This window comes from Triplophysa dalaica, chromosome 11 (genome assembly GCF_015846415.1).
Source record: "Triplophysa dalaica isolate WHDGS20190420 chromosome 11, ASM1584641v1, whole genome shotgun sequence".
Taxonomy (NCBI): Eukaryota; Metazoa; Chordata; class Actinopteri; order Cypriniformes; family Nemacheilidae; genus Triplophysa; species Triplophysa dalaica.
The window spans coordinates 14,696,360-14,713,437 of record NC_079552.1 but is presented as its reverse complement, the minus strand read 5'-3'; the positions used below and the strand labels follow the sequence as shown (position 1 = coordinate 14,713,437).

General features: G+C 39.4%; 2 protein-coding genes across 4 annotated transcripts in view; one reads left to right on the top strand and one right to left on the bottom strand.

Moving 5' to 3' along the window:
* gfra4a (GDNF family receptor alpha 4a) overlaps positions 1-10,359 on the top strand; it is a 102,240-nt gene extending 91,881 nt beyond the window's left edge. For 2 of the 3 annotated variants that reach the window (XM_056760059.1, XM_056760061.1), the window contains exons 5-8: positions 753-862; positions 2,832-2,966; positions 8,069-8,268; positions 9,053-10,359. In XM_056760059.1, coding sequence (XP_056616037.1) covers positions 753-862; positions 2,832-2,966; positions 8,069-8,268; positions 9,053-9,187 — 580 coding nt within the window. In that variant the 3' untranslated portion in view covers positions 9,188-10,359. The remainder of the gene's footprint in view (positions 1-752; positions 863-2,831; positions 2,967-8,068; positions 8,269-9,052) is intronic. The other variant, XM_056760060.1, reaches the window with a different exon arrangement.
* Positions 10,360-14,813: 4,454 nt separating this feature from the next.
* Positions 14,814-17,078, bottom strand: part of LOC130431272 (attractin-like) — a 48,384-nt gene continuing 46,119 nt past the window's right edge. The window contains exon 29 of the mRNA XM_056760205.1: positions 14,814-16,991. Within this exon, the coding sequence (XP_056616183.1) occupies positions 16,867-16,991 (125 nt within the window). The 3' untranslated portion in view covers positions 14,814-16,866. The remainder of the gene's footprint in view (positions 16,992-17,078) is intronic.

Genomic DNA, 17,078 nt, shown 5'->3' with positions numbered 1-17,078 from the left:
GACTAAAATAAGTATATCCGGAGTGTAAGAGGTGCTTGATCTTCCAGTTGTTATCTCCATCCATTCACTGGAGACAAATAAGAGAGAGACAGGAGATACAATAAACACACAGTCTTGCTGTAAGTCTGACAGCTGCAGTCATTTTAGGAGGATCTCGATGGAGTTCGTGTGGTCATATTTGAGCCTTCTTCTTTTCACTTGACAAACACAGAGGACTTCATCTATCTTACACACGCTCAGAACCAGCACTGCCGGCCTACCGCTCCGCTGACACAAGACATTAAACAAGAGGAGATCACTTACTGCCACAACAGCCAGTTAGCATAAGAAATCATCAGGGAATGTGGGTAATTCCTCTGCGTCTGATCTGCTTCACTGATTGATCAGTGACCAGAGGATTGGAAGTATGTGACCTGCATGCAAATCGTCCTGGCTGGCCACCACTGCTCTTTCCACCGGCCGGGTGTCTGGCAGTTCTCCAGAAGTCTGAATTGCAGTCTTGTATCTGATTAAAATGAGAGCAAGACGAATGGATCAGGAGAGTGTATTTGTGGGGGGGAATTTGAGCAGGAGAGAATGGAGTGGAGTTGTGTATTGGTGCAAAGCATTTCCTAAACAACACAGAGACGACAAAACAGAAGGGAATATGTCGTTCTAACTACATTGTTTGTGGGAATGTGTTGTTTCTGAGTGTGTGTTTCAAGGCCTTGCCGACTGGCTGCATGATGGATGTCCTGTTGTGCTTCCCCCAGGTCTCGGTGGGCTCAGTTCCAGCATGACTGCCAACCCTCAGAGCTTACAGCCAGCAGCTGCCAGCAAGAAAATTATGGAGCCTGCCTTGTTGCATACACCGGCCTGATAGGTGAGAGCTCTTACCTGGCTTATCGCATACAGCAGTCAGATAGATTAGAATGTTATCTCGCTGCAATTCTGCACAGACAGGTGGAATTCCGGCAGAAGAGGACCACTGTACCATCACTAAAATATTTGCTATTGTAATGATTCCTTATCAATAATGCATGTGATGCAAACCTCTGATATTTCATAAAAAAGATCACTTAGCAAATCTAGGAGATTTATACATGTGCGGCAGTAAAAATGTGAGAAGCATAAATGTACTGTAAGTCAAAATTCATTATTCACTATAAGTTTCAGTTTTCCTTTAAATATGATGAAATAAAGCAATAGTTCACCCAAAAATGCGATCTCTGTCATGAATTACTCACTCTCTAGTTGTTCCGAACCCATATACATTTCTTTGTTTGGTTGAACACAGAGAAAGATATTTGGAAAAATGATTGTAACCAAATAGTTCTTGGACCCCATTGATTACTATAGTAGGAAAAATTACAATGGTAGTGACAGCAACCCTAGAACTGATTGCTGTCCTACATTTATCAAAAGATCTTGTTCAAAAATATATAAAGGAATTTTTCATACTATGGTAGTCAATGGGTTACAAGCATTCTTCCAAATATCCTTCTCTGTGTTCATAAGAACAAAGAAACTTATAGAAACTCGGAACAACTCAAAGGTGAGTAAATGATGACAGAATTTGTATTTTTGTGTGATCTATCCCTTTAAGAGACACAACCTCTTAAAAGAGTTGTGTAGAAGTGTGCCGAGTAATACTACCACTACTGTAAAACCATTTTAGAGAAGATGTATTTCATCCCCTTTAAAGAACTGCACGTCAAAGCACAGCTTTTATAACACATTCTCTGACCTCAAGCCACATGCTGTAAGCTATATTCCTGTTATGCATAATATGTAAGACTATGTTTGTATTTTAGTAATAGGTTATAGATACTGTATTAAGCCATGTCAGCTGTCCTTTAGGAGGCTGTGGATTTCGGGATTTTTGTGCAATTTAATTGTTTTTCTGGTAAAATACACAGACGTGGTATCAGGTGAACTTCATCTAACTGATTCTAAACACAATAACAACATTTTATATAAAGACCCCTAAGAAACAATTGGGGTGTGATCATGATCTGCTGGATCACAATCAGGGATTCCATAAAACAGACTATAGAAGTTAACAAGTCATTCAGGCCACAGTCGATCTTGAAAATAGGTACTTCCAAATGAAACATGGGGGTACAGAGAACAAGAGAAGAGTTTATGGCATTAATGAATGTTTGAGTCATTGAAAGAGATACGGCCGAAAAGAGAGAGACATACACACCAAGCACTCAGATTTAGCTGTTAGTCATTACAGGAGTATTTTCCAAGAGCAGTTGTGAAGATGCACTTTTGTGTTCTGGGACAAAAGAAATCAATGTGTTTAAACGGGCCCCTATCAGACCATAGAGCCCTAGAGTGCAGCACCCCCGCTTTTCCTGCTTTCAACTGATGCCTTCGACACTCTCTCACTCACTGGGTGAAAAAGTACTGTCATTTACTTTCCCTGTTGAAAAAAAGACACATCTTGGAGAGATACCAAACTATATCCTCTGCAATCAATGGGCTAGACCACTTATATAACCCACACACACAGGATAAAGATTGACAGAGCTTCTCAAATCTGCCTTAGCAGTGGGCTTATAGAGTAACACAAGGTGATTGCTTAACAATGTAGGAAACGTTTCATCACCTGGAAGGTAAGAGCGTATCTATGCATACAGTATTGGCTTTATTGTGCTGGAGGAGGTTTGGTCATTCGCAGTCCAATTTGGTTTGTAATGCTAGCCTTTATGTGTGTGGTAAGAGAGGTAGTATTTCTCATAATGCAGGACTCCGATATGGCCGGTGTTTGTTGTGTTTTTGTTTGGGTTTATGCATTTCAAGTGATGTTTTGTTAACTTTGTTTCTTGTCTTTCTCTCTGTAGGCAGCATTATCACTCCGAACTACTTAGACAACTCAACGTCTAACGTAGGGCCATGGTGCTCTTGTGCGGCTAGTGGGAATTTACGAGATCAGTGCAGCCACTTCCTCAGCCATTTTCATGACAACACTTGTTTGAGTGAGTAGCGCAAGAGTGCCATATAATACATAATGCATGCAACAAAAAAAAACAGATAAACTTCTACACCGTGCATGCTCACCACCTAAAGTTTGGAAGTAGTTGACTCAAATGTTTATATGATAAAAATCTTTTAATCTGATGGTGTATTCTTAAATGTTTGAAATTACTTGCAGACAAAAATATAATTGTGCCAAAATACAGTATTAAAGGGAAATTCTGTCATGAATTACTCGTCCTCAAGTTGTTCTAAACCTTTAGAAATGTTGTTGTTCTGTTGAACACAAAGAAAGATATTTGAATGAATTTTTGCAACATTTCTGGGCCACATAACGTTTTTTAATGTTGTTGCTGCTGAAATATTCTATACAAAGAAAAGAGGTGGAGAAGAAGAAAATACACACTGATCTTATTGTTCTCATAATTGAGGTAAACCCGGGGGGCTCATTCGTGTGTCCCTCAGAAGTCACGGCCCACAATTTAAGAGCCAGTGGCATTTTGCAATTATTATAATAACATACACCCTATTACAGAAAGTATGCACTCCTGAATATACTTCACATGAAATAATCCCAGGTGATATAATACAAGAGTCAGCAGAGAGATATATCGCATGCCTGCTCTTCACACTCAGCACTATTATTGTGCAATCAGCAGCATTCAGTGGAAACTCCTGACGTAATGTGTCGAGTCTGAAACTTCTCCCTTTTTAAATTGCGTGTACATGATGAGGCATTACCAATCATCAGGATCAAAAGATATCCTCAGCAGTGGACTCACGCCCCTGTGACATCTATTAAAAATCACATAAAGTAAAGACCACACCGTTTGACTGGTTGGGAGGTGCAGTCAGGCCATTGAGGTCTCAGACAATAGCTCCAGCCCTGACAGTATGTTTTTCTATTGTAGAAGTACTTTCATGTGATCCTATTTCTCATGGGTACCTCCAGCACTTATAAAACTGAAGAATCCGTTGTCCACCATCACTAACTCTCGCTCCCTTGCTACTCTATCTCGGGGCGGTCTGAAGAGCTGGGTCGGTGTGTATGTGTGCTGATTCAAGGCTGAGCGCAGCCTCTGGTGCTTTGGTAATTGAGCGTAATTTGGCTTCCTGCAGTAAAACTAATGGAGCGTAGACAGCCGAAGAGCAGCAAACAGGACAGAAGCAGCACAGGATGGAAGGAAACAGCTGAAAATGCTTTTTGAGAGTGAGTCCGCTGGACCTCACCTCGGCTGGACGAGTTCTTGCTGGCTACGCCTGCCCCCGAACCATCAGCGTACCCCTGGGACCTCCAACGAAATACTGGACGAGTATTACAAGAATTTCTTCATTGAGCTGGACGGCGAAAAAGAGCTGAAGTCAGTTTATCAACAGCCAGGATTGTAAATAGATGGAATTTTTATGATGCCTTGAAAGAATGGCCTGTTTCTTTTTTGGGGTGATCACTGATGAGTGAACAGAAGGTTTAACTGGTGTGTGTGTGCCACCTGGACATTTATAACACCTGGAGAAAGCTATGTGATATTCTCATCTCAAAAGAAGTTGCTCGGTTGGAACAGAGGTTTATTTTGCTTATATAGCCACAGATGTTCCTAAACCTGGGCAGTAAATGCTCATTATAATGGCACTGATAAAAAATAACATCAAAAAATACAGAATTCTTTCACTTTTTAGAGCCCTTTAAAAATAACCAGCTAAGGGTAGAACATCTTCAGTACTATGGGAAAATACAGTATTATATACGGTTATGCAATATACTGTACAATACTGTGCAAGTGTATAGTGAGGTCACACCAAATACGTAGCATTGAGTTCCTAGCTCAATATTACTTGCGAGATTATTTTATTCTTGACACGAAAAACATTGAACAATTTGGTCTTCACATATCTGGACATTAGGGTGACCACCTGTCCCACTTTGAATTGTACCGCACAGCATTTTAAGGTTTAGCTGGTTAGCATGGCCCCTGTAGATGCTGTAACTACACCATCAGGCTTCTATAAAAGCTTTTTTTAAACAGATGGACATTTGGAATTGATTGTGTATTCTGATTAGGAAAAGAACAACATTATTTCAAATAAATATATTTTTCAAAACTATGGAAAGGCTTATGCACCATTCGATTGATGTTTAAGATATAGTATAATGGCCATATTGTCTATAAATATTACTCTATATAAGTATATAAGTATATTTATATATAAGTATATAAATATTAAGTCTTTTTATTAGAATACCACCAGGAAATACACTACATGTATAGGCAGTATTTAAATATAGCAATATCAGAAACCCAGCTGTCTAACACTTGCATGTATATGAAGTAGAAACCTACCTTGTAATTCTAATGTAAAGACTGGGCAGTCATACCAAAAGGTGCCTTAGAGCATTGAATAAATATTTTGCTATATATTAACTATTATTAATATGCAATGTATTCAATTATCGCCACCTGATCTACATACGTCGCTGCCTCTTGATGACTGATATCACTGCTGTCTTCTCATACATTGGGTAAAAGTCAGGCTCTAAAAAAATAATTGCATTTGTTTGAGCTTGTAGGACACTGGAGTGCACCAGGTGGTTGCTTTTGACACAGTTCTGTTAAATAGTTAAATAAATAATGGCGCAAACAAGCGTCTCATGAACTTTTCGGGTTAAAGAACGTGTTTCTTAATATGACAACTGAAAACCTACAGAAGAGACTGATGAAAATGCGTGACATTTTCTCAATATGCGACGTGCGGTACAAGGGGTTAACCCCTTTAGGGTGCCAGTGCTGCTGTAAACAACCTCAACTGCTCTGAAGTCCTACAGGACAGATGGAGGATGTGGGAGAGGAATCACCTTATCTAAACATTCACAAATGTTTGCGTTGACTTCAACAGTTTCATTCTACCTTTTATGCATACGAGCCTGGATGAGAGAAACAGAGAGGCAACTGAAGCCAATGATCCACATCACTGATGAAATGCCTTTATGATCATTGTCTCTCTCTATAACATCCACACATGCTCTTCTGGATATGACAGGGTATGTGAGACAGCCACTACACACAGTCAGTGTCTGTGCAGACAGACAGGTGTGACAGACAGGCGTGACTATTAAAGTGTCCTGTACATACAACAGCGGACAGAATGAGAGGTGTGCTGTAGGTGTTAATGAGATTACCAAAGTCAATCCCTTCTCAAGCCTTGAGAAAAGACTGTAATCATAGTGATAGCTATCAAGAGCAAATACAAGGACTACATATGGCATCTTTACAGATTACAATGTATATTTCAAACTATTTAGGCACACCAGCCCTGCTCACGTTCTGCATAGAGTTATCTCAGACATCACTGTCAGACGTCAATATAACCCCTATTTCCTGCCATTTTCCACATCTTGACTGCACTTGAAATTCCACTTGTGATTGACGGCAAATTATAACCCAAGAAGGGCGCATCTTATGTCAGTGACTCAACGGATAGCCAGCTGTCAACTGAAGCATACTGTAGAAGACATTATAGAACCTTTCAGAGGCACTACTTTGGTTTTTAGAGGAAGTCATTTCAGGCGTAGTTGTAAATGTATGTATAAACATAATGGAGAGCACCAAACAGGAATGAAGTCTATGTTATATTGCTGTGCGAACAGAAATAAAGACATAGCAGCTTGCCAACTTATTTCTCTGTTGTAATTCAACAATGCTACGTGTGGGCAGCTTCAATTAGGATCAACTCATGGCTCTTTGCTAAACATTCAGAGAGTAATCAACACCATTCACACTCCTCCACAATACCGCTCTGCTAACATTCCCTTTGATCATAATGAGTTATGATATGAATTCTGGATAATGAGAGCGCCGGGTGGGCCGAGGTGAAAAATAACTGTCAGAAATTATTTCCTAAACAGTAAACTTAAGTCACCCCTTGTCCTAACCTTGTCTCCACTATTCAAAGATTCAGTTGAAAGGTCTTTTGTATGTACAAAGCCGTGTCGCACGTTATAAATATTTATAGCGGATGGTATGACGCTTTACAAGGACATTGTAATATCTGATGACAGAATTAATGAAGCACTGTTCTGTAGATACGGTTGTGCATTCTTTAGAAGTCACTTGGCTTGGTTTTTTCTCTCTCTTCATCTCGCCTGCAAAATCACAAAGATTAAGTAATTAGTGTTTCAATTCAAGTCCATCATCTTGAATGGACTTGAATCGTTCATTTTCTTTTACAGAAAACACTTCGTTCTTCAATTCCACAGATTTTACTGGAGTGAATATCAGATTCAGATATCAGGTGCCATGGCTTAATTAAAATGACTTTCACACACAAGTGACCCACTAGACAAATGAGAATTAATAAATTTCATTTACTATCATTTATATGGCCTGCCACTGTATGTCACAAATGCACTTGTATATGGCCAATAAAAATACAAAAAGGAGAGGGAGTGTAATTTGAAATTCATTTATATTGAAGTTCATTTCGCTAGTGCATGGATGGCTGTGAACTATATTTCAGAATGAACACACACTGGTATCTTAGCATAGGTAAGAATTGGTTCACTAGCCAGGATACGAAAATGAAAGTAATCATTCTTTTGGTTTTTAGTAACCGCAGACACACAGGCCAGAGTGCACACTCGGTTACACACACCAATTTATGCAACCAATCCCTTTTCCCAAGAGAAACTGACTCAAAGAAAATAAAAGATAAGCAAGAAAATGGAGGACATGGGCAAGAAATAAGGACAAACGGCAAGCGAGGTCTTGTTTTATTTCTGGAGGGCAGGATTTGTTGATTGGTAATATAGGGGTTTACATTTTAATATAGCAACAAACTATATTTGGATCATGAATCTGAATACGCTTCGGTCAACATTTGTCCTGATATATACAGAACTGTATATAAAACCCAGCAGCTCTGTCCTGTTCTCCTAAATGGCTCCTGCTGTTGTTATTGTACGAAAACATGTTGACGAAATTCAAACCATTTCACAAAGGGACATATCTAAAAGAGAAAACTAAGTGAAGCATGACTGCCTTCCAGACGTGCTCATGTGAGAAAGCCAGGGCTGTGATTGCGTGTGATCCCTCTCTCTCCTCTCAAACAGAGAATGCCATCCTGGCCTTTGGGAATGACACAGTCCTGAAGTCTGCAACCAATCAAGCTCCGGGTTCTAACACCAACACCTACAATCAGATCTTAGTTAGCACCGAGGTTACCACCACCACCATTGGTGCTGCAATGGAGACCGAGCAGAGCATCCTCCGTCCACAGATACCCACACAGGTACCTGTACATTTTACCAAGGTCCTTGTTTTTTCCGACGTCACAAATCTGGTTTGTTTTTTAAAGCCAGTACTGATGACAGCACTTATGTTTTCTTGTATCATCGCTGTCCTTCCAAAACCAAATTCCAATACAATATCAAAATTCGCTGTTTTTCGGGAAATGAAAAGTAGACAAGCACTTTTTGATACTTTTTATTGGTTAGATATTGGCAAAACCAATAAAGGGTGACTAATAATAATGATTTACAGCAAAAAAATTAAAAATCTATCAAATATGGAGAGAAAAGGTTTCAGAAGGACAGCAGCGATATGACACCATTTTTTTGTTAGTAGTCCTGAAAAATATATATGTATTTTTTTTTGAACATTTAACATGATAAAGCTGTGACTGAATTCACTGTTTATTGAAGGGTGAAAAAATGAGCAATTTCTGACACGTAAATTGTTACAATGGCAACAAATGTATATATATATCAGGTATTGACTACACTGTCCGAACAGTCGAGTCAGATTTATGACTTACAAAGTTATGTGCCGACAGTCGGACCAAAAGACTGCGTTTGAAAACCCTAAGCAAAGCTTATTGCGTTCACCGTAGATGTATCCATCTAATGTATCGACCCTGACTATGATGTGATAAGACGACCAGCGGTAGAAAAGGATGAGATGAGACAAGTGAAACAATGAAATACAGCAAAACAAAGTGAAAAAGACAGATGCAAAGAACAGATAAAACATCAGGACGTGGAGGAATGATAGGAGTAGACGTGCATCTAAACTTATTTGCTCTTTTTGTCCTTTAGATGAACGAGAAAGACAGACTGTGGGGCGACTCCACACTCCCCTCCCCTGATCTCTATGACAACAGTCCTGCAGCAGCCCACCTGGCCATGTTAGCGTGGCTCCTCCCCTTCCTGTTGCTGGCTCTTCAACTTTAAAAAAAAGACAGCCAAACAAAACACCATGAACTGGGACGGTGTTTGTGTGTGTGAGTGTGTGTGATCATGAGTTTTAACATTCGCCAACCCGTCAGGAAAACTTTGGAGAGAACGCAGGAACTTCTATAAAGATATGAAACCCTACTCCATTCCTCAATGCAATTTAGTGATTCATTTTCTGGATATACACAATGACTGAATTCAAACGGTTTAAATAATTGTGCGTGAGTGTGTGTCACTCAAACTATTTTGGACTAAAATGGTCCCCGTTTAAGATAAAGTCCCCTTTATTCAAAGAAAGAGACTGAAATGCGTGCGCCATGCGGCTGAGTCATATGCTACACTCTTAAAAAAATCCACCTGTTCATCATCCATATTTTAGGATCTGTTTTCTCCAGCTCTTTCGAGCAGATGACATTGGTACGTGTGCTGTATATTCACAGACGCTGAAGAGTGTTTTTAAAAGTCTGCTCGAAGTAAAACGAAGAGAGAAAGTGGTAAAAGAAAGCGAACAGTAAGAGCTCATTCTTATCAGACTGGGTCTCAATGGGTTAGAGATGGTCTTTATTTTTGTAAATGTGGTTGAATTGTTCCAATGCACATACTACAGACTGATTCTCCCTTTCTCAAGCAGGAGCGGGTTGTACTTCTGAAGTAAAATGTTATGTAAAGGCACAAATATGAAAAGCGACGAGTGTGAGTTAAAAGATCTTCTTGAATGGTCACATTGTAGGCTTTTTCAGATGGTCTTTGAGCACTTCTTGTGGAGAGGGTTGTCTAAAATTCTGTATCAAACGTCTTATTGCAAAGCACAAAGCACTTCCTGTTCATGTGAATCCAAGCAGCTTTACATTCCTAATAGCCAATCAGAATGAGCACATTTGAGAAGAATAACAGCACAGTATTCCACCTCCCCTCCATCTCATGAGCACTTGGCATCTGAACTGTTTTGTTGCTTTTTGTTCTTGATTGTCTTGTGATGACAGTGAATGAGAAGTAAATGCTTCGACCCCCAAGAGACCCTACAGAGACTATTGACCAATCAGCTTCTATCGTCAGAAAAAAGGGGCATGGCGTGTCTGTTAAACGGGTGGAATTTGTGCATTTTTCTTGTTATTTCCTGAAAAATAAAGCTGCCAGATACGGATATACAGAATAAAGTTTGTGAGTCCTGTTATTAAGGTGTGCACACATCAAAACTGTTTGTTTCAACAGCCCCAGCTGGAGGTTTTTAGGAATCTGCACAATGGACTTGGTGAAAAATGAATTAAAGCTAAAGGAATGTACGTCTATTGGTATCCAGTTTTATTTCTATAGGACCTTTCAGAATTTTCATTGTTGAAACGTTACTTTAAATATTAATAGAAGAATAAGAAGGAAAAATAAATACAATAGACATTTCTGATAGTTTGCCACCAGGTTTGCACATTTGTCAGATAATTTTAGTCCACTCTGTCTGTCAATTTTAGTCCACTCGTCTGTCAATATTAAAGGTTTCTTGGCTGTCGTTTAGCAAATTGTTTTAGTCTCCTTCACAGATGTTCTGTAGGGCTAGGCTCTAGAGACTGACTAGGACATTTCATGTGCTTCTCCGCAATTCCACAACCTATCTTCAGTGATCTAGTTAAGGGGAGGAGGTTCCCGTCCAAGATTTAACTGTACACTGGCCCGTCCCTCAGCCCCTTAATGTGGTGAAGTCATCCTGTACCCAACCAGTGAAAAAGCCCTAAAGCATAATGTTTCCAACACTGTGCTTCTCTGTAGGGATGGTGTTATTGGGATCATGGTCAGCATTTCTCTCCCTCCAAAAACAGGAGTCAATTTTGGTCTCACAGCAGTGCCAACACTTTCGCCAAAGCCTTTTCTGAATCATTTTGATGTTCATTGTTAAACTTCAGACGAGCCAGATGTGTCTTCTTGGGCAGGAGGACCTTGCGGGTGCTTCAGGATTTCAATCTATTGTGGCATAGTGTGGCATAGCGTGTTACCAATGGTTTGCTTGCTAACTGTGGTCCCAACTGTCTTGAAATCATTAACAAGCTTCTTCCGTGTAGTTCTGTGCTGATCTTTAACCTTTCTCATGATCATCTTTACTCCGGTGGGGAAATCCTGCATGGAGCTCCAGACAAAGGGCATTTGATATTTATTTTGTATTTCTTATATTTCCAGATAATCGCACAAACAGTTGTCTCCTTCTCACCAAGCTTCTGTCTGTAGCCTATTCAAGGTTTGAGCAGGTCTACAATCTTGTCCCTGACATCCTTTAAAACCTATTTGGTCTGGACCATGGTGTTAGAGAGGTTGAAATGGAAGATACAGATTCTGTTGGCAGGTATCTTTTATTTACATAACAAGCTGACTTAGGAGTAGTTTCTTAAAGTGACAGGACAAATCTGCGGTCCATACAGTCACATAAACAATCTGTGTAGGCAGAATTTTTGCTAGTTGGTAGGGGATCAAATACTTATTTCACTGACAAAAATGCAATCAATTTATAACCTTAATATAACACTTTTTCCCCTGATTTTTTATATTCTGTCGCTATACGGTAAAATAAACCCTCGATAAAAATTATAGTCCCTTCATTACTTTGTATGCAGGCAAACTTACAAAATCAGCAGGGGATCAAATAATCATTTCCCTCACTGTATATAATTACATCTAAAAGATATGTTTAACATTTTAAATCTGTTCTAAATATTACTTTGGTTGTGTTTGCATAGTGAAACAGGAAGTTCTTCTAGACGAGCATTGAACTACCTTTGTTTACATCATTCGAAGAGGTCTATAATTATGAAAATATACAATACATGGAATTAGATTTCTTTCAAAATGATGTACGACGGTGAACTTTGTGATCGGACCGTTCTATAGGGCTATTAGGCGCTGTGAGCCTCATTTTTTCATAGGATGTGTATAAGTATTACTAACTATACAATTATTGTCTACAGTACAAGATTGATCAGTTTTTACGTAGAAAGATGACCGAGTTGATGACAAATACATCAAATTTAAACCTTTTTAAGAAATGAATGGGAATCAGATTCAAGAGAGGCGCAATTTCTTCCAAATGCTCATATTTACACTTTATAAAAAGAAAATGTATCAAAAATTGTATACGTTTGAGACTATGAGAAATAAAGTCAATTAGCATGACAGAGTTATTGGACAAAATCTTATTTCGTTGTTGTCTGGTAAACAACGTGGCTGCAAAATCGCCACCTACTATTTGTTGATATGGGGATCAACCAGATACTGTTGCTGGAGATTATAATATGTACAGTATCAACACTATATCTGTAAAATTATGCTTAAAATGACAAAAAGAGTAATTAAATAACCAAAATATTTATATTAATGGAACGACTTAGGCTAATAGAATAAAGGTGGGGTGCCCATACAAGTTCTAGGGAAGTTCAGTGTGTATCCAGAATTTATTTATTTTTTTCTTTAAAAAAATGTGAACCAGAGCAATATACATTCACGAATAATTCTCATCGGCCACTGTGTGGGATGTGAAAAACTATGAATGACGCATGCTCTGATCTTGTAGAATGTGTGAGTTCTGTGGGTGGAGATTTCAGTGCGGGCTTGTCATTCAGCTTAAGCTGAAGGGGTAATGAGAAACTAGGGAGTACAGTAGCCTTCTTTTATTTGCCACAGTCTTTACATTGCCACCTGTGTTCATTATCTGGGTCACTCCATGCCAGTCACACGGAACTCTCTATATGTACCTAATAAACGCCCACACGTAGCAGTTAGCATAGCACTACTGCCACATGACAAACTCTAAAGATACACCTGAACATTTTGACCCAAGGGAAGGACGAACGATGAGACGTTTGCTTGCACACCAAGGCTGTCTAAAAACCTGAAGCAACTGCCTCACTGGCCAGTCAGTCAAAGACTTCAGAGTTTTTCTATAACGGCACCTTCTAAGAATACGGGTTTCAGACAGGGATTTAGGCGTACTTCTGTACACTGCCTTCACAGACAGCATTTTAAGTCTCTTCAGCTGAGGCCAGGAACTGTCATGCTGTTTGCTTTGTGGAATTCTCCCTCTCAGCTCAATCCCCAACCTGACAACGACCAAACATCAAAACACTTTCTGTTTGGAATGCCTGCCAATGTACTTGCAAATGGTAAATGCAAATATACAGCAAATGGTGTGAGATTTTGATTAAATTATGGCGCAGCAGAGTCATCATGAGGGTGTATTGCACCGCATCCAGATGAATGGATGTTCTCTTACAGATCCGCCGACTGCATCTGCTCTGAGATAGGTATATTTTGAGCATTAGATAAACATTGAGGAACAAACACTGAGGAAAAAAAAGCGTTTGCTATAATAGCACAGACACTTTAGGTTTACAGTACAATCTCCCATCTAAAGTGATTCCAAAAATGAAAATTCTGTCATCATTTGCTCACCCGCATAACATTCCAAACCTGCATGAGGTTCTTTTGCAGAAGACAAAATAAATATTTGAAGAACTTTAATCGAATGGAAACAAAACCCTTGAGACATTTCTCAAAATATCTGTTTTCTATGTTCCCCAGAAGAAAGAGTCACATAATGTACAGGTTTGGAATGACAGGTAAAAATCCCTTTAATAAGATTTGATTTTCTGAAGTCAGATAATTATAGATAAAAAACGCAGCAAGCAGTAAGATTTGATGCGTCATTCTTAACATTGTTGATTTGTTTCAATGACTCAATGCAAAATAGTAATAGAGTACCTTAGATTAAAATTTCTAGTACCGCATTGGTTCCCTCAACCAAAAACCATAACGATTTTTCCCTTAGACATTTTGTCTATCAAGATAATCTTTACAAATAAACATAACATTTGTTACTTCGAAGGCTTAAATACAATTGGCAGAAGTAGAAAGCTAACTTGTTGCTATGACTACACTACGGTTGCTTGATGTCGCCACCACAAAGCCTTTCAAACATTATATAAATCTTGTTCCCTGGTTAGTAAATATGATTAAAGGACCGTAAAAGTGGTAATCCTTCAGTATAAGGACCAATTCTCACTATTAACTAATTGCTTATAAACTATGCTAATATGCTAATAATAGGCATGCTAATAAGCACTCAAGAAGCACATATTCTACATTACCATATTCTACATCCCTAACCCTTCCAAATACATAAACCTAACAACTACCTTACTAACTATTAATAAGCAACAAATTAAGAGTTAACTAAGCAAAAGTCGTAGTTAATAGTTTACTAAAGACCGAGAACCGGACCTTAAAATAAAGTGTGACCGTCCACGTTTTAGAGATTTGTGCCGATGTTATATTATTTGTGAGATTACCATACGTGATGACCTTTACCGTCCCCGCCAAAGGATGTAGTCGCTTTTAGTAACCACCGTTTTTGAGACACAATAAAGCTGTAAAAAAACACAAGTGGGTTTTAACTAGTGTGTTTGATGTCATAGAATGAAATGGGAAAATATTAAGAGATGTGGTTAACCACAGATCTTTAAGGAAATTTACCAGAACCCCATAAAAAACTTGGGGTTTGCATACAAAATTTTTGGGTACTCTATATAATGATCTGGTATGCTATGCACCACTTAAAGCAATGATAAGATACAAGTAGCTGTAGGCATATTTTAGATGTACAGCTATTTAATTTAATTAATAACCACTGTTACAAACTGCTAAAAAAAACTCATCACCTGTGCAATAAATTATGGCAAAGAAAATATAATATAATATAAAAAAGGCGCATTTCATTTTTGAACAGAACAATCGACATGCCACATTCCTTTTACCATTTAATTATAGACAAAATGTTCTAGGTCATTCTTTATGTACACATAATTACAAGATGAGTTTAAATTTTCAGATCTTTCGCTTTTAAAGTAGGCAGCTAGTTTAAAGTTTGTTCATGACATTCACCATCTTACATACAAAAGAAGCTGCAATGCAGTCACATTTCAATAAAAAGCCTGGGCTTCTCCACACGCCAAGCGCAGTGAGTCGCTTAACAGACACGCATTCACATTACTGTCCATCGCTATGTACAAAAATCTTGAGTGCACTTGCTGCTACAGTATACATATTAACAAACTACAGACTTCTTATCTACAGCATCACTGTATATAGATGGTGCAGTCAGTGTGTGTGTGTGTGTGTGTGTGCGTGTGTATGTGTATGTATGTATGTGTGTGCGTGCGTCTACAGGAGTACTGTTTGAGGCTTATAGAGACAAGCATTGTGGAAATGAACTTCCAGAAGTAAGAGAGACCAGCTCCTTTCATTAAATCACTTGTGTTTATGTATCATTTCCCTTTTGGGCCTTTTTATAATACACTACAAACGTAAGAACCTTCTGGAACTTCGGCCCATCTTTTTTTATAACAAATCTGTAAGAATTAAACGCGTCTCTATGATCACCTTTACATTCACACTGTATAATCAGGATCACAGGAGGATAAGCGACTACTGTTAGTGTTGTCTGCATTGAAACAGATGCTTTTTACTGGTCAAGTGGCCTGTGTCCCTATATTCACGGCTCACTCAAACGGCACCAAAAACCAAGCAATTAGGTCATCTGTGCTGTCGCCTATTCTGGCACGCTCGCAGAACGAAAAACATGATGACAGCACCGCTACACCCACTTATACGTCGCTTCCGAAGTCATAATGTCACATTTGCTCATTCCATCTTTGACCTTTCCTTTCACCAGGCAATCCACTCCATACCCAGACGGATCCCCTCAGTATCCGACACACACACCTGGGTCGGTGCATTTGTGTATGCAGATAATCCCTCCCTGGGCAAAAATGACATCTGACATTTTGAAAAACCCAAACAAGGTCCCTGCTTGTTCTGATTGCGCCTGCCGCCCGCCCGCCTGCCATCTCCTTTTAATATCTTCTTTGTTTCCATCCACCGTTTGAAAAACGGCCTGAGATTTTTAGATGAGCGGAGGGTAAAAGCAGAAGCGGCACTATCATTACCCCAAACGTAAACACTTGCGCGCGATCTTCCTAATAGCCTGGATAAGTAAACATGTCAATGAAGGAAATTCGGCGGAGAATTGAAAGATGTGAAAAGGCAAAAAATTTCGACAAACTCTGTGGAGACAGCAGAGATGACCTGTAAAATTAAATCTGTGTGAACAGCACACTCACAGCAGGCTAATTTCACAAAACTAGTGCTACACGCAAATTAGACATGATTTACAAATAAAACTAATTTGTTGCGACTGAACTACTAAAGGAGCCATGATAAAAGAGACAAAGGCGCACTGAACGGCCCTTAAAGAAACCGTGTGTGTGCGCGTGCGTGAACGTGTGTGTGATAGCCATGCAGCCAACGACGGTCTCCAGAAGGGAAGTATGTGTGTTGCCTTCGATACGCAGATGCAGCAGTGCAAGGATTCTTCCTCCTGATTGTAAAAACAGAATAAAATAACTGAAATAAGTTAAATATAATAAAGTGGCCCGCGGGTTAAGTCCTATCAGTCTGGGTCACGCAGGAGTCCGTCTTTTCGCTTCAGTTCATTTTTCGTTGTCCAGGAGCGATTCAGTTTCTCCAATCAGAGAGTCAGCTTGGTTTCGGTAAACCACACCCGCCTCATCTCCCGTGACCCGGCTGCTAGTGTATGTTGCTGTGATTCAGTCTTAAGAGGTCTGAGGTCAGATGATGAAGGGTCAGATGCAGGTGGAGGGCTGTGCTAACGGCTGCTGCTTACGGCTACGCAATCCTGACGATTTCTCCTTATATCCCAGGCACATCTGCTGAGAGACGTCCACTAACGCACTAGCTACTGCCAGACCTGAGGATAAAAAGACAAAGAGGGTGTGATAGACCATCACTATAATGGCTTTGGCAGCAGAAAGCGTAAAATTGTTCAACACTCAGC